The 18,949-nt window shown below is 37.3% G+C and overlaps 1 protein-coding gene across 1 annotated transcript in view; it reads left to right on the forward strand.

Annotated features, from left to right (window-relative positions):
- Positions 1-18,949, forward strand: part of ADGRV1 (adhesion G protein-coupled receptor V1) — a 727,941-nt gene that overhangs the window by 19,286 nt on the left and 689,706 nt on the right. The window contains exons 7-9 of the mRNA XM_036763404.1: positions 6,984-7,549; positions 8,253-8,523; positions 9,512-9,841. Of these exons, the coding sequence (XP_036619299.1) occupies positions 6,984-7,549; positions 8,253-8,523; positions 9,512-9,841 (1,167 nt within the window). The remainder of the gene's footprint in view (positions 1-6,983; positions 7,550-8,252; positions 8,524-9,511; positions 9,842-18,949) is intronic.

Here is an 18,949-nt window from a genome sequence, read left to right on the forward strand (position 1 = left end):
AATTGTGTTTTGCTTACACAGTTGACCTTGAAGCAAAAACTTTAAAAATCCTAAATAAAATTAGTGAACTGTGGCCAATAATGATGTGAGGGTAAGAGGGCAAAATTGTTTTCCCACTTTTTGTATGTACTACTTAAGTTGTTGTTTTTCAGCTCTTTCAGCCATGTCTGACTTTTTGTGACCCCTTTTGGGGTTTTCTTGGCAAAGACAGTGGGCCAGGTTGCCATTTCCTTCTCCAGATAATTTTACAAATGGCAAAACTGAGGCATACAGGGTTAAGTGACTTGCTCAGGGTCATACAGCTAGTAGAGACCAGATCTGAGACCAGATTTGAACTCAGGCCTGACGCTCTATCCACTGTTCTGTCTAACTATATCATTATGTAAATATTTGATTTATTTAACTTATTGGAGGGAAAGGAAAGAAACAAACATTTATTGTCAGGCACTGTGCTAAGAAATTTACAGGTATTATCTCATTTGATTTTTAGAGTTGTTGCTGTGCCAAATTGAAAAAGTAAGAAGCTGTACAAATGTAAGATAGTAGTTTTAATACTTGTAGTCTCTATATGCATATAATAAACACTTTAAAAATCACATTGATTATTTTTAGTAATGAACTCTTGTTCTCAGGTTGCCCATGGATATACAACTATTCCAAATCTGTTGTCATATGCCATATATGTATATATACAAGCACATATATGTATATACATACACATATATTTATGTACATTCACATAGGTTAGAATCTGTGATTTTTTTAGTGAATGGAATAGAGAAACATTAGCATGTAAGTATAATTTATGCCAGCCAAACAAGAAAGAAAATGGTTTCGGTACTATAGAAAACTTTATATGTATTCCCATGGCTCGAGAAAATGATCCAGCAATGACTGATTAGCAGGTGAATATGAAAGAAAAAAATAGTCACTTCATCTTTTTATAAATGGAAGAAATAAAAAAGAAATAAGACGTACCATAGAGTACATATTACATAAACATTATTTATTCAAAAATTTTAAATTTATTCAAAGAGTCTCCTGAAAAGTCTTAGTCCTTTGTTTCATTATGCAGTAGATAGAAGTGGCCTTTAAGTCTTCAGTTGAAGGAATAAGATAGGATAAGATTGTGCTATCTGAAGAGTTTCCTTGCCAGAAGGTTGGCTTTTAGGCAATTAATTTTTTGAGCTATGACAACTTATAAATTTTATCTAATAAGGGTATAGGACAGAAGGAGCAGTATTTTTATTGATAAAATCATGGATCTTTTGAAGAATTGTAATTAATTGGATTTTTATGTTTCTGTTGCAGATAAATACTGCTTTAAGTGATTTATTTTAAGTTAATTTATTTGTGATACTGTATGTAAGTTTTATTCTAAAATTTTGGAACTTATTTAGTGGGTTAATAAATTTAGCTTTTCATGTAAATTGGGAAAAACAGAATCTTTTAATTTCTAATATTAACATGTTTAAAAGTAATTGAAGACCTACTGTATCACAATGAATAATGTCTTTAGGATTCATATAGAACCACAATTTAGGGAATAATTGTCAGCAGGCAATCACAACTTCAGAAAACTTATGTGAAAACTAGGTTTATTAGAAAAGAAATGAACAAGCATGCAGAACCCAAAGAGTTCACAATCCATACAGAAGTTTGCATTTTTTTAAACAGCAGGACAAAGGAAGGAGGAGTTAACAGAAATCTCCATCCAAAGGGGTATGGCATAGGAGGGGGAAAATTTCAGTAAAGGTGCCAAAAGGACAAAACCCCTCCCAAAGGGGAGGAGCAGGCCAATGGCAAAAATTGCATTGTTTTACCTTAGGAACTGCTAGACTATGAAGATAGGATGGTCTGCTTATCTGTATCGGTCCCAGCTGCACAAGCAGTTTCTTAACCTATTTCAGACTGACTGGCGCCTGTCTTAACTCCCGAGGACACACAGGAAGTTTGGTTTGGGATGCAGACAATAAATTATGTCATCTGGGGGCCTGCATCCTTGATACATTCAGGGCACCCTGCATGCTCTAGGTCCAGTCTTTCTGGAAAATATGGCAACTTAAAAAGACAAGTTCAGGGGACCCCTTAATAGTTCTTAACATAACTAAATCAGAAAATAAAATAGTAAGTATGCTTTCTTATTTTGATGGCTGTCCAATACCATATGTCTTTTTGTTGCTTCTTGGTTTATTCGATACTTCTGAGATTAGTGTTCCATGATTGTTCCCCCTCATTAAGGCCAACCTTTCTACATGTGACCTTGATCCTCTTCCCATCTCTCTTTACTATTAGATTGCCCTGACAGTTATCTACACCCCTCTGATCTTCAGTCTCTGCTAACTGCAGGTTCCTTTCTTCCTGCCTACCAATATGCCCACTTCGCTCCTTATCCTGAAAAAGTCCTCAGTAGACTCTGTTAATCCTTCAAGCTATTGTGCTTTTTCTTTCCTTCCTTTCATAGCCAAACTCTTAATAAAAGCTATCTGTACTCATTGCCCTCATTGCTTCTTCTTTTACTCACTTTCTCAACCCATTACAATGTGTCTTCCAGTGTCCTGCCTGAAGCTGCTTTCTCCAAGTTAGCCATGGTCTTTTAATTGCCATATCTGGTGGCCTTTTTTTCTTTCCCTCTTCCTCTTTGACCTCTCTGCTGCATTTGATGCTGTTGAGCAGTTTCTTCTCCAGTTTCAGATTGAAACTGAGCTGGGCCTAGAACTAAAATGGTCTGGATTGCCTTTGAGAAATTGCAGAGCTTCTTCAGTGATCCTAAATTTCTTCTAGAAACAAATCCCCAGCTTTTTAATACTTATATTCCAGAAGTGTTCTGGAGACAGCTTGTACTGTCTTGAGACAACTTGATAATAATTTATCATGCCCAGTAATTTATGTTACGTTCATTTATTTGTGATACTATGTGTAAATTGTATTCTAAAATATAAAATAAAATTTTGAAACTTATTTGGTGAGCTAATAAATCTAGCTTTTTGTGTGGTTGGAAAAAACAGGATCTTTTAATTTCTGGCACTAATGTGTTTGAAAGTAATTGAAAGTCAACTGTATCACAGTGAATAATACCTTCAGGATTTATACAGAACCAGCTAATTTATATAGAACACAGCTAAGTACTTAGACATCTTGAGAGAGTCAATAGCTAAATTTTCAATGTGAGCATTTTCTCCTTGGAAATCGATAAATACTACAAATTAGAGCTTGCTTTGTTGTTTTGTTGATTGTCTAGACTTACTAAAGTAATGGAAAAATGTTAAAAATGCTAATTAAACTTAAAAGTGTGTTGTACATACTTTTTTTTTTTGAGATGGAGAGCCAGTTGCTAAGCAATTACCAGCACATCCCTGCACAACTCATGGAACACTACAGTACTGAGGAATTAAAAATGAGTGTCATTGAGAGGGCTTTGTAGAATCACAGGATTGGTGAGAACAAGCTGCAATGCAAAATAAATAAGTAACTAAGAAGAATCAGAATAAAGGACTCATGCCTAGATGCTCTGTCCCCTCACCTCTGCTATTTTTCTGGCTTCTGTCAAGACTACAAGCAAATCCCATCTTCTATAGGAGACCTTTCTTAGTCTTCCAAATCTTAGATCACCTACATTTACCCCATATGTCCCTTGTATGTATGTTTTATCTCCTTCGTTAGATTGTATGGTCCTTGAGGACAGGGACTATTTTTCCTTTTTTTTTATATCTCCAGTGCTTAGCACAGTGCCTTAGAAAGTACTTGTTGAATACATGCTTGTGTAGGGGGACCCGTGGGTAGCAAGGTACCATGTGTGGCAAGGCCTTTATCCCAATATGTACCTAGGGGGTGTTGTGTGGCTTGAAGAGAGACATCTCTATTCTCTTTCCCCTCCACCTTCACCCTTCTTGAAGAGATATTTTAATTCCTTCCAGAAAGGGAAGCAGGAGTTTGGGGCTGGGGGCTACTCTGCCATCCTCAGAGACATGGGGTGCTCTACAACCTGGGATTATAGCTATCTCCTTCCTTAATTATTATTATTCTAGGGGATATGATCAGGTTCAAGCTAACTTCTGATTGCTGTGCCATCATTGCAAAGGGTAAAGGATAACTGTATCCAAGACTTCATCCCTTTTCCACCAAATACCAGTTTCACAATGAACTGATACGGCAAAAAACAAAGGAATGTATTTAATCAAAATGGTAGCAAAACAGAAATCAGAGAAGGTATACACAGGAGAATATATACCAGACAATACAGAATGAAGGAACTCTCCCACTAGAAGTAGGTAACTCAGGTCAACCGAAAGAGAATCCCAGATCACACCCAAGGGGGAACCCCCAAGTCTCTAGTGTAGCCAGCTGGGAATGGAGACGTGATAGCATCTGCTGCTTCCTCTCATGTCTTCCCATAGTCTTTTCTTTCAGCAACTTGAAGTGAAATTTCTCTCTTGCATCTTGACTCTTGAAGTTGGAAGCCAGAAGTGCCCAAAGCAACAAATAGGAGATAAGGCTTGAGGAATCCTAAAGAGGACTGGAGAAGCCTGGAGCTTTCTTGCTTCCACTGACTCCACTCTGTCTCTCATGCAGGGCAGGGCATTCATCTCCCCTCGTAAGGAAAGAATCCCTACCAATAAGCTTAGGGAGAAGGGTTATGTTTGGGAGAGAAGATGGGCTCATTACTTGGCAAGGGTGAAGGACAACCAGTATACAGCCTGTGTATTCTTTTTGTATTCTTGTCACGTCAGAGGGTAGTGAGGAAGGCTTTCTTTTACGTAATCCTCCTGTGATGAATTTTTGTAGGCTTTTCCCTCCTTTTTTTCTTCAATGGACTAGGTAGAAGAGAAAATAGATTTTTGATAATTGGAAAAATAAAACACTTAAATAAGTTTAATTACAGAGAAGACTAGACCTCAGGAATCTGTCCATCAGAGATGCTGCACCCAGTGGGGTCAGCACAAGGCCTCCATGAGAATGGAAAGAACATAGGGGCCTGCAGCCCCCACTAGGGTGTGATTTGCCTTGCCCACAATATGTTCCTTAAGTATGTACCTCCCTTGGAGTGTAACCATTTTTTCCCCTGATACTGTGTATAGTTGTGAGACACTACATCCCAGATTTATGAAGAGCATTTTTTTTACCAGGCTTAGGATGCCATCTCAGCAAATGCATTTGATTTGGGGGGAAAAAGAATTTATGGGAGGACATGGATACGAATAGCATGGGAAAGAGAGGCATGGATGTGTTGTAATCTGCCGTGTTGGAGGGAGCATCTATGTTGGTGTGACTACAGATTCATTTGAGTATTCAGAATGTGAAATCTTTGTTCAGTCAAGGCTGATATATTATTGGAGCAACTAAATAATGTTGATTTTGATGTTCTCACTAGAGATGAAGCCAGAAATTCTAAAGGAGTTGAGTCTAAATTAAGGATAGCTCACAGTTTTTTCTCAGAGAGGGTTGGTTTTATTGGTTTCATTTCCCAAAGCAATGAGAAGTAACATACATGAGATACTTAGTCATCTCACAGTTTAGCACTTCTATAAGATGAGCAGGAGTGAAAAGACAGTGAGGAGGATAACTATCACTTATGTGCAGAGGGTGAAGTACTGGATTAATTCTGCAAAGCATTTGACAACGTCATATAAGCCTAGTCAATCTATACTGTCTTCCTTGATGACTTCAATGCAAAAATGGGCACAAAGGAGCATGGCAAAAATAGTTGCTGGAAAACATGGCTAAGGAAGTGAAAGAGGCCAAAACTTGTTAGGCTAGTTAGATTACTCAGAATTGTAATGCTTATATGGAATAAATGATTTTTTTTTGAGGAAGAGAGGTAGAGAACTATGATCAATATCATTGCCATTTATGATTCCAGAGAATCAATAATGAATCATGCTATCCATCTAGGTTGTGATGGGGGTGGGAGTGAGAGAAAAGAAATAGCTTTCTTTTAATAAAAAATAGGTGAGGGAGTGCTATAGATGTGAAAGTTTGCATGAACTTTTAGATGAGATCACTGTATAGCTTTGCTTAACTTTTACTTTGCCACATGAAACATCAAGTGGGAGTGATCTGGGAATGTTTGTAATGTGAAAACGAAACATTTTTGAACACTCAGTGGAAATAAAGGAAAGAGATGAAGGACACTGGACCTGGCAAGTATCAGATAATGCCATAAAAATGAAATTGAATATATTTGAAAGGACAGAAAATGACTAGCTACCAAAGTAGGGGCCATTTTAGAATTAGCTATTTGTATGAAGTCAGATCAACTTAGAAGAGGAAAAACAAAATCAATATGAAGTAGCAAAAAAGAGGGGAAAACCCCAAACAACTTTACTATATAACTACCACAGCTCTGGCATGACTTATTCAGACAACAAACAGAAGTCAAAGGGAAAAGACTCCTTATGGAATCATATGAAAATGTCACAAATGCTCAAGAAATGTCTCACAGATTCTGGTGGTTTTCCACTATCATCTGAAACACATCATGGCTGTCTTGCCTGACTCACGATGATGGCCGGATTAGATACCAGAAGGAGACAGAGATTTTTGTGACTGCTGAATGCAAAAGCACATCACTGGAATACTAAATGAACCTGATAGGGCACACTCCTTGTTTCCAATAAGGTCATAGACACTGATTGCAGCTTCTGTTACCAGCAACCTGCTGAAATTCATGTAAAATGAGATAGAAAAATATCTATTTAATACATATTCTTTAGAGTCACTAGTGGGCTAGTAAGTTAAGTTGTAATATATGTCCTTTACATGATCCGTATTTATTAATTTTTTGTTAATTTTCCCCCGAAAGAAACCTTTTACTTTAGAAAAACCAGCCAGGGGATTCTGGTTGCTCACATTCGCTATTTCTAGGTAGATATTTTTGGTTTATTCATAATCAAATTGGAAAAAATAATGATTTTACGCATAGGTTGATTTGCTAGTCTTGTCAGAGCTATTCTTTTCATCAGTGTTTATTCTTGCTTTGGCAGATACCAGAAAATGATGAACTGTTTTTGGTTCAGCTGAAAAGCGTAGAGGGAGGGGCTGAGATCAACACTTCAAGAAACTCTGTTGAGGTTGTTATTCGGAAAAATGACAGTCCAATACGCTTCACCCAGAGTAGTTATTTGGTGCCTGAGGAAGCAGACATACTAACAATTCCAGTGGTTCGTGGTAAGAATGAGAGTGGGAATTTGATTGGATCTGATGAATATCAAGTTTCAATCAATTATGCTGTTGTGACTGGGAATTCAACAGCCCACGCAGAACAGAATGTAGACTTTATTGATCTTCAGCCAAACACGACTATTGTTTTCCCACCTTTTGTTCATGAATCCTATTTGAAATTTCAAATCATTGATGATGCCATACCAGAGATTGCCGAATCCTTTCTTATCGTCCTACTTAAGGACACTTTACAGGGAGATGCTGTGTTGTTAAGCCCTTTCACGGTTCAAATCACTATTAAGGCAAATGACAAACCTTATGGAGTGCTATCTTTCAATAGTGTCTTGTTTGAAAAGACAGTTATCATCGATGAAGACCGAGTCTCAAGGTAGGGTTCAATTTTGTTCTGTTGCTGTAATAAGTGCCTGTTGTAACTGGATTTTCATTTTAATATATTGGTAGTAAAGTTCATTTAGTGGATTGTCTAACAAATTGACATATATATTGTGCTCTCTCGCTCTCTCTCTCTCTCTGTCTCTCTCTCTCTATATATATACGTGTATATATAAAACAAAGAATATCTTCCTTCTTACACAATTGAGAAGTTACTTTTATTTTCAACTTCAAAAATCAGGATGGAATTATGGTGTATGATTTAGGATAGTTGCTAACTGGAAAGTCTAAGGTATATTTTTATTACTGACAGTTAACTGGGATAATAATTGTTGTTGATATTACATCCTTTTTTTTCTCTCAGAAGTTCGTATTCACATAAGGCACATATATCCAGAGAAAAATGTATTATATATGTTATATTATAGCACAACTAGGGATATACAACTAAGTAACAAGCATTTATTAAGCTCTTACTGTATGCCAAATGATTCAAATACAAACAAAAAAGAAAGGCGGTTCCTGCCCTTGAGGAGCTTACATTCTAATGGGAGAAGACAGCACTTAATAATATTTATGATACTAGAACAATATTTATAACAATAATTATCAACATAAAATATACCATAAATATAGTAATAAATCTGTTGTCTTACATTTGTACATCTGCATGCATTTTTTCTTTTTAAAAATTGTAGGTTTGAAGAAATCACAGTGGTGAGGAATGGTGGAACTCATGGGGACATTTCAGTGAGTTGGGTCATGACACGGAAGAGCAGCGATCCTTCTCCAGTGACAGCAGACATCATGCCAAGTTCAGGTGTTCTGCATTTTGCTCAAGGTCAGATGATTGCCTCCATTCCTCTAACTATTGTTAATGATGATCTCCCTGAAGAGGCAGAAGCATATCTACTTCAAATTCTACCTCATACAGTACAAGGAGGTGCAGAAGTGAGTGAGCCAGCAGAGGTAAGGAAGGTCCTTGGCTTTTACTCTGGGGTGTGTGTGTGTGTGTGTGTGTGTGTGTGTGTGTGTGTGTGTGAGAGAGAGAGAGAGAGAGAGAGAGAGAGAGAGAGAGATGGATGTAAGGAAGCTGCAATTTTTGCATGGGAAGGTAAAATTTAAGTTTCAGGTTTCATACCAAGAGAAAACAAATTGAGCAAATGTGTTTCCTTCTTTCTTTTTTTCCTTCCTTCCCTCCTTCTCCCCTCCCTCCCCCTTCCCCTTCCCCTTCTCTCCCTTCCCTTTCCCCCTTCCCCTTCCCCTTCCCCCTTCCCCTTCCCCCCTTTCCTCCTTCCCCTTCCCCCCTTCCCCTTCCCCTTCCCTCCTTCCCCTTCCCTCCTTCCCCTTCCCCTTCCCTCCTTCCCCTTCCCTCATTGCCACCTTCCCTTCTTCCCTCCTCTTCGCCTTCCCTCCTTCCCGCCTTCCTTCCTTCCCTTCTCCTGTCTTTCTTCTTCTCTCTCTCCCTCCCTCTCTACCTTGTTTTGAGATTTTTCTTTATGAATTGAAGGTTTTTGCTGTCTTTTTCTTTTTCTGTTGTTTATTTTTAGCTGCACTGGTGATTTCATTGGTAGAGGGAATTGTTGTTTAGGAAATTCCATCCATCAATGAAGGTCACACTCTTCTCTAATTAATAATCTTACAAAGTTGCCCACAGCACATAGGAATTTAAGTGATTAGCCCAGTTTCATAAGGCCTGTATTTGTGAGACAGGACTTGAAACTCATGCTTTCCTAATGCCACAATGAGCTCTTTATCTTCTATATCATACTGCTTCTCTTATTTCTGTTGTTTAACACAAAATATAAAGTTCATTCTTGAATCTTTTTTGCATAATTAAGAAATGTACATCCTTAGAGCTATATGTACAAATTTGTGGTAAAAATTTGAATAATGGTAGAAAGTGAAGAATTTGTTAATTTCTGTGCATTGTCTAAATCCCTTTTTTTGGTGGCAGCTTTTGTTCTACATTCAGGACAGTGATGATGTTTATGGTTTAATAAAGTTTTATCCTTTGGAAGACCAGAAGATTGAAAGCAGCCCAGGTGAAAGATTCCTATCCTTGAATTTTGCAAGACAAGGAGGAACTAAAGGCGATGTGAAGATGTTTTTTTCCACATTTTATATTCCTGCTGGATCTGTGGACCCTTTGCGAGCAAAAGATGGCATCTTAAATGTGTCTAGGATAAATAGTCTCATCTTTCCAGAGTGGAAAACTCAAGTTGCTATGAAATTACCCATAAGAAATGATGCATTCCTTCAAAATGGGGCCCATTTCCTAGTGCAGGTATTTTTTCTATAATCTGGTTAAAAATTACATTAGCTTTTTGCTATATATAAAATGAATATTTGGGGCCTTGGTTTACACCATTCTTAACTCAATAATAATAATAAAATCACATTTATGTAGTACAGTCCCATTTACAGAGTACTTTTCTCACAACAGTCCACTTAGGCAGTAAAAAATAAGATGTTAAGGCCCCTTTTACTTTGGGGTCATTTTTTATGCCATATTGCTACAATTGATTATGAAAGGGTACCTATAGTATATGTACTGGGCCCAAGAGTATATGAACCCTCAAAGACCTTGAAGAGTAAATGTACCTCTACCTTACTACATTGCTTACTACATCTGGGCCCAAGAGTATACGTGCTGATTTCAGAGTCCTTGAAGAGCAAAATGTATCCCTGTCTTACTACATTAAAACATCAGTTCAAAAAACTTCAATTAAATAGTTTCCCCCTTGTACTCTATCTACTTTTAGTAAATGGCAGGAAAACCAGCTTATTTTTAAGAGAGTGGGCTGATAAATCTATAAAGACAACAACATAATGGAAAAAAAGAAAGGTAGTTATGTGCTAGAAAGAATATGGGATTGGGAGTCCGAAGATATGGATGTAATCCTACTTCTGTTACTAACTAGCAGGTAAATCGGTTCCACTCTCCTGTCCTCAGTCTCCTGATATGAACTGTTTGGACTAAGTGCTAGGTGATCTTTCCAGCTCTAAAATTCTACAGTGCTTTGAAGAAGTGTTTTCTGACTACCCAGAAAGTTTGGTTAATCAGAGCCTTCCCTTTCCCTGAATATTCTGGACATTCAAGGTGTAATTTACCAGGAAGGGATAAGAGTTTTATTTTTATAACTATAGCTTAAAGAGTTATAAAATTAGTATAGCTGTGCTTTTAAAAGATGTAGGACAGAACAGGTATTTTGAAAAAAAGGGAATTTAAATTAGTTTTATGAATTGTATCTGGATTAGTGGTAGTTTTTTACTTTTCATCATTTTGTGTTTTTTGCTCCTCTAACAAACTCCAAACTTTATCCAGTGGCCCCTTTTTTCTCTTTGCATTCTGTTTCTCAGAAGAGACAATGGTTAAAAAAACTTCTCCTGTATCCTGAGTTTGACTGAGGTATTAGGGTTGTTTCTTTTAAGTTTTTCTGTCTATGGAAAGGTAAATCTGTCTAGGTTGGACACAGGTCAAGGCTTTGTGTTGATTAGTACTGGGATTGGACCATGAGTGGCTGCTGCACTTCTAGCCTGGGGGAGTTAAGAGCCAATCTCTAGCAAAACAAAAGAAACTCAACAAGACAACAAAATAGTCCAGACGTCAGGTTAAAAGCCCTAGTCCAAATACTATTTTTGACACCTCAGTAAGGCATAAGAGGTACCTCAGTAAGGTGTTTTGGCATGACTACAGCAAGCTACAACTGAATATTTTGTAGTGCCTTATGAATTTACATTATGAGATTACACTGTGCTGTTACCATAGTTTCTCAGAATCAGATGTATGTTCATCCTACTCCTGTTCTCTTAATTGTCATGATACCTTTTATCTGGGCTCTATTAATGAGGACATGCTTACATGGAACATTAAATAACAAAGTATTTGTTCCATGCTATTATTAAGGGTGTTTATGAGTCTTTGACCATTTCAGCACCTCCTGAAAAAAAGCCTTCAGAAACAGCTAGTAAGTTTTTTTTTTTTTGTATATTGTACATATCGCTGGGCTGAAATATGTTGTCTTTTAGGCATCAGAAGTCTGGTTTAGTGGATAGAGTTGTGCTGGTTTGCCCTAGTTTAGTTATGCTTTCAGCTTCAATATTGCACTGCCCTGTCATCCAGAGAGCTGTTGGTTAAAGTTTGCCAGTTGAAGGCTTGCTTATTCTAAAGAGACTATGACTGAAGACGGTTAAACGAAGAGCTCCTCCCAGTGCCTAAGCTATTTTGTATTTTGTAAGGTAGATTCCTTTTGGCAGCTGCATTATTAATTCAATTAGATCTCTTGGGTGAAGTAATAATAAGAAATGCTACTTGCGGTATTTTCAGCAAGTGGTATGTAGGAGTTAAAACATCTTTCATAGATGCCTAACTGAAACCCAAGGGAAAGAAAGGAGAATTTTTCTTAGGAAAGGCAAGTATTTACTGAGTGCTTTCTGCTTGCAAGCACTTGGGTAGGCAGAAAGGGAGATACAAGGCAGTAAAAGGGCAACATGGCCCTTACCATCAAGGATTGTGCAGTCTAGACGAGACTTTAAATAGCAATTAAAAATAATGATATGGATGTTGTATATAAGGTCTTACACGATTTATTATCAAATAAGTGTCAGAGTGATTGAGTTTCAGGGGAGAGAGATTTGACAAAGAGAGAGAAAGAGGGAAACAGAAACAGAGACAGAGAGACAGAGGGCGAGTTCTTTGAAGTTCAAAACAGACAGCTGAAGAAGCAAGGAAGGAAGGAGCAAGAAGGATTGTAGATTTTCTTTCTGTGGAGGATGAAGAACTTTGATATGACATATATCTATTTGGTAATCAATTATTTTTTAAAATAAATTTTTACCCACTTTCTCCTTCCCAGAGAACCATCCCTTAAAATAAGGAGTATATTTTTTGGAGAGGAAAAAAAAGTCTGAAAAAAACGTACAATGTATTTGGACCTTTGGGTCTCCAATTTCTATGAAGGGGTAGACTCTGGTTTTCCTCTTCTATATCTTCATTCGAATCCTACTTGGTCTTTTTAATTTTGTTGCACTTCCTTTTGATTTTTTTGGTATGAAATTCTTTCCATTTACATTGTTATAGTTACTGTGTGCATTGTTTTCTTGGCTCTGCTTAATTCACTTTGCATCAATTCTTGTAGATCTTTCTATCCTTCTCTATATTCGCCACATTAATCAATCAATATTTTTAAATGTCAGTTTTGTTCATTGTTTGAAATGAAATTTCTATTTCTATTATTGCTTCTTTTGTCTTATTATTATGTAGAAATTTTATAGATTTTTGAGGGTTTGTTTTGTAGGCTGCAACTTTGCTGAAGCTATTAATTGACTCAGTTAGTACCTTTGCTGATTCTCTGGGATTTTTCTAGTATATCATCATCTCATCAGCAAAGAGAAATAGTTTAATTTCTTCTTTACTTATCTTTATGCCTTTAATTTCTTTCTCTTGTCTTATTTAGCTGTCGCTACATTTCCAGAACTATATCAAACAATAGTGGGGAGAGTGGGCATCCATGCTTACCTCCTATATTTATTATAAAAAGTTCTGATATACATGATGCTTGCTTTTGGTTTTAGATAGATTCTTTTTATGATATATTTTTTAAAAGTGTCTCTCTATGCCTACATGTCCTTTATAGGGTTTTTAACATAAGCGAATGTTGTGCTTTGTTAGAGGCCTTTTCATGATCTATTGAGGTGATTATGTGGTTTTGGAAGTTCTGGTTTTTAATATGATTATATTGATTGTTTTCCTTATGTTGAACCATCCTTGTATCCCTGATACAAATCTCACTTGGTCATAATGAAGGATTTCTTGAACAAATTGTTGTAGTCTGACAGGATTTTGTTTAGAATTTTCAAGTCAGTGTTCATTAATGTTATTGACCTATCGTTTTCTTTCTGTGTTTCATCTTTCCCTGGTTTAGCCATCAGGAGTATATTTTTTTCCTCAGAAAAGTATTCTGGTAGGGTGCTTTCTTTCTCAGACTTTGAGAGTAATTTTTGAAATAAGGATACTTATTGTTCTGTAATCTGTTTACTCCTAGGATTCCCCTTTTTCATTGTGCCTCATTCCCAGAACAATGCCAGTTATTGCATGTATCAGAGGGGGCATTGCCCCATCATAGAGTCTCTCTATATCCATGTTCCTGATTATACAGCCCACACTGTACCTTCTTCTGGTTATCTTTTTTCCCCATTTACCTCAATATCTCCTCACTGAGTTCATGCTTTTCCACTCCCCCAGGTACTAGTTGTTCCAGGAGTTCCAAATCTCTCTCTCCTGAGGTAGGCTAAGGAGACTTTGTAAGCCCCAGTCCCTCAGATCACACCCAGCATGAGAGTCTAATCTCTCTTCACAGATCATCTATTCAAGCACAGGAGCATTCATCAGTAGAGCTCCCTCCTGCCTTAAAGAAAGACCTACTTCCTCCTAATGTAGTCCCCTGGTTTTTCTTTCTGAAACCATGGGGTTCACCCTCTCCTTAATTTGACCCTGTGGCATCACCTTTCTATCCTTTTAGGCTCCCTTATCTCTACCATATAACATCCTATGTTGAAATGTAATGCCACAAAAAGCAATGATTCACTGGTAAGCAGTGTGTCACCAGGTTCTATCCATAATACCCGGGCCCACATCTTCACTGTTACCTCCACTGGACTTCTGCCTTGTCCCCTGTCATCTTGTGTACATTTAGAAAGAAGTCTCTTACTGGTCTCTCTGCTGTTAATTTTTTGCTTTTGCTGAGCTGGAAGGTGCATTTTTTCATTCCTCCTGCATTTTAGTTTTTTGGGGTGTTTGAGAAGCAAATAATCTCTTCCTCTTTCTAAAAATATTTCAAATGCCTCTTTATTGTTGAATATCCATCTTTTTTATTTATGGTTAAGCTCAGATTTTCAGGTTGGGTCACCCTGGGCTTCATACTGAGCTTCATTGCTTGTCAGAAAACATTATTCTATTCCCTCCTGTGTTTTATGGTGATTGTAGAATAGTCTTGCATTATTCAAATGTCCTTTCCTTTGTACTTGAAAGTCTTCTGATCTCTTGTAGAACTTGTTTCTGAACTGAATTGTTAAATTTAACCACTATGTATCAAGGAATTTGCAGCCTTGGGTTTTTTCTGAAGCTGATCTCTGAATTCTTTTAACTGGTATTTTTTTCTACGTTCAGAAGTTCTGGGTAGTTCTCTTTTATGATTTCCCGCATTATGGATTAAGATCCTTAGGTTGTCTTTATGCATCCTGTCTTCAAGATAAGTATATTTTACTTGTATATTTTATGAACATATCTTCTTTTAATGTTACTGTTTTTGCTTCTCTTCTTCTGGGTTATTCTTCACTTCTGTATTTATATTTCCTATTTATTGTTCTCTTTTGTTTTTTGTTTTTTTTGGTGAGGCTTGTCATTGCAGATTACAGTTTTTTTCTATTCTGATCATTATTTTTGCTGTGCTCTCACAATTGTCATTTCTCTTTTGAAATGCTTAAGAACAAGTGTGTTCTGGTTCAATATTCTTCTCACATTTCACAATATCCTCTGCCTCATCAAATATTGGATCATTTTCCTTTGTTTTGCAGTATGTATCCATAGATGCCTGAATTAGTTTACCAGATATAGAGGCCATATTTACTCCTTTCATTAAAGCTTTCCCTGTTAATTTATCAGCTTATGCTAAAGTTCTTAGAGTTTTTTTCTTTGTGAAATCTTTGGTAATTTTAGTCTTTTTTTTCCTCCTTGATTTTCCCCTATTGTACATTTTCTGTTCTGTCCCCTCTGATGGTATTTTCTTTGGGGACTGGATCCCAAAGCATCTCAACCTTCTCCTGTGCTGAGCAATTCATGATTCACCAGCCTAGGTTTCTGCCCCAAGTGACTTTTGGAGAGAACTGGACCCAGCTAGATTCCTGCTCCCCCACCATGGTGTCCTGACCTGGTGTCTTGCCCTATTCCCTCTTTTATTCACTTCTCTGGCATTTCAGAGAACTGTCACGTTGGTATTATCCGCCTGGGCACAGGCAGTTCAGGTCTTTGCAGTGCTAGTGCAATGGGGTTTTCTGCTGGTGCCAAGGGGTTGTCTGCCTGAGCACTGCTGGCCGTTGTGGCCCTGCCCAAGCTTACTTTTCCTCCTGAAGGTTTGCGTTAGCATGGGCTATCCCAGAATATACTTTTGCGGCCTGTCTCCATATCTCTATGCAAGGAGGTAGGGGGACTGTGGTGTGGCGCTGTGTTGTGTTGCAGGCCCTTTGGTCCTTGAGTCTACTAGTACAGCTTTGCTTCCTGTAGTGTGGGATGTTGGGGAAAGGTACTGAGTGAACAAAAGGGTTGATGAAGGTCAGTTCACTTTTTTAATACCTTCTTTTGGATTCTGAGAGTTCTAGAGTAACCAATGCTTCTTAACTTGTGGGTCGTCATCCCATATGGGGTGATGACCCACAGTTTATGAAGTGCTGAAGGGGTTACAAGTGGAAAATGTTTAAGAAGCCCTGTTCTAGACTTGTGGAGACAGCTGAAGTTGCTTTATCTTTGGTGCATAATTTCTGTTTTGGGAAGGTTTAAGAGGTTGTAGGGGTCAGAGAAAATATCTAGTCCTCCATCTTGCCACTCACATGACCCGGAAGTCCTGGTACACAAATTATTAAGTGCCTACAAATACAGAAAGAGGTCTCATTGTCAGAGCATTTGTGCTGGGTTGTTTTAGTGGTGATAGAAGGATGTGCGCTGATTTCTTCAGGCTCTTCTAAGATGGTGAACCAGGATTAGGATGGACCTTTGGCTTTTAAAGAGAGTGAAGAAGCTAATTATGAGTACCCATCAGTACCTCATTTAGTGACTTAATTAAATAAGTAAAATGTCAGAATAGTTTTTGCTCTTGCTGAGTTCAGTATCTAATTGTCCCATCTAAAGGGTTTCTTAGACATATATAGACACTGTGCTTCGAAATGTACAAAGTTAGTTCAAAACATAGAGTTCCTTACATGAACTGATGCTAAGTGAAGTGAGCAGAACCAGGAAAACATTGTACACAAAAACAACAACATTCTGTGATAATCAACTATGATAGACTTAGTTCTTCTCAGCAGTACCATGATCCAAGACAATTTCAAGACTCATCGTGGAAAATGCTATCCACATCTAGAGAAAGAACTGATGGATTCTGAATGCAGTTAGAAGTATGCTGTTTTCACTGTCTTTGTTGTGTGTGTGTGTGTGTGTGTGTGTGTGTTTCCTTTTGTTCTGTTTCTTCTTTCACAACATGGCTGATGTGGAAATATGTTTATATGACTGTACATGTATAACCTATATCATATAGCTTGCCCTTTTGGGGAGGGGCAAAAAGTGGTAGGGAAAAAATTTGGAACTCAAAATCTTATTAAAAAAATGAATGTTGAAAACTATCTGTACATATAATTGGAAAAAATAAAATCCATCAAAACCAAACCAAACAAAAACAAAATATATAGTTCCTATCCAGGACTATGTGTTGTATGAATGTATGTAGATAGGTAGGTAGTTAATCTGGACCTGAGGTTTTATCATGGAGACTCCCTGTACCATTGCAAGTAAACAACTTTTTTTTTAAATAAATCAGAATCTAAGAGAGTTGTTTGGGGACAGAGAGGTACAGTGGCTATCCATGGCCATAAATTTAAGGATGAGTCAGAGGCCCCCAGTCTTCCTGATTTCAGGGCCAGTTCTCTGCCCATTAAACTACACTGCCTCTTGGATTATTGGAGATTATAAATGGGTGGAGTGCACCGAATACTTTTATTTTCCACTAAGCTGGTTTTCCTCAGACTGACTGAGCCATAAAGAAGATTTCTAAAAGGGCTTAGAGACTGGCAATTTAAAAGTTAGTTTTGGTTTTATATTCTCCCTAGGACTAATGACACTGCCATTTTTTTTCTAGCTACTGTCTGTTACCTGATTTGCCTCATGAGGCCCCTCACCATCACATTCCAAACTCAGGTAGAAAACTCTGGTGAGAACCTTATTATTTATGACAGAAAGCAAAATTTTTAATGTACTGGTTTGCTTTTTGCTCCTAAATAACATAGAAATCCTGACTTTTTTTTCTTTTAGGGTGTTTGCCTTGTGGTTTTGGGAAATAGTAGAGGAAATGTAACTTTTAGAAGTACAGAACATCTTCTCATTTCATAAGATCATAGGAGCTCAGACATAGAGGATATTTAGTTAATGTCACTCATTTTAACCAATGAGGACACAGGTGCAAGGAGTTTAAATGATTTGCCCAAGATCATATATGTAATGAGTTTCAGAGTTGGGATCCAAAGTCAGTTCTGACCAGGAACTCAATGCTTGATTATCCCCTGAGCATACTGCCTTCTCAGTTCTGCCTTTTTGTGGTTTCTGCCTTGAACTAATATTATTTGAACTAGGATTATAATCCTTTGAACTAAATATTTCAAATACTGGGATATTTCTTTGCACAAGGTCTCCAAATACTTCATAAAATAAAAACCAATATGAAACTGTAGAGGCAGAGGATTTGGTCACGTTGTTCAGGGACATTGTTTTTAAAGACACTGATGCCACACTCAGGTCCCTTTTTTCACTGTGAATCTTAGATAGCTGCATGTTCAGTTAAGCAAAAAAAGGGGGGGGAGGGAGAGGCTTTATTGCAGATAATTAATTAAAGCACTCATTTGGAAAGCTGTGCTGTTTCTCACTGACACAATTCCTTGAGGTTCAAAATAGACTTTAAGCTCAAGAGACATGGTTAGAATTAGAAGGTTGTATAACTTGTACAGTACATAATGGATGAGCAACCTAAGAATAGGAAGAGGCAGATTCAGCATGGAAACTTGAATGAAACTAAAGAATGGAGAATCAGAGACATGAGCTACTCATTCTTCAGTAACCTTCTCAGTTAAAGACATTAGCCTGAGATACGACTTTTGGCATGCATGGGATTACTAATGTGCTGTCCCAGTTGCAAATGATCTAAAAGCGAGAAACAGTTCTTAATGAATGGATCAGTGTGATTTAGCGAATGCTTAAGAAACACAGGAAAAAAGGGCTTATAGACAAGGAAACCAGCCATGGGAAATTAGCATTTTCCTTTCTAGCATCAGTTTGTCCTATATCCTCCTAAACCTTCTTTCCTTATATTATTCAAGAATAATTCTTAGAATTATTGATGTCTTTAAAATTGCAAGATTACTGTCCTTATCTAAAAGTAAATTAGAACCTACGTCTTCCTTTTTTCCTTGCCCTGGTTAAGGTAAAAATTCTCAGGCTTGAATTTCATATTTCAAAAATCATAAACAAATAACCACAATAGGTTTCTATCACCTTTTCCCCTCCTGCTGCCATATATGTTTATATGCTCTTTAAGTTTATATGCTGTTTAAATTTGGAAAATTGAGTGTTCAC

Source organism: Trichosurus vulpecula, chromosome 1, assembly GCF_011100635.1.
Source record: "Trichosurus vulpecula isolate mTriVul1 chromosome 1, mTriVul1.pri, whole genome shotgun sequence".
Taxonomy (NCBI): Eukaryota; Metazoa; Chordata; class Mammalia; order Diprotodontia; family Phalangeridae; genus Trichosurus; species Trichosurus vulpecula.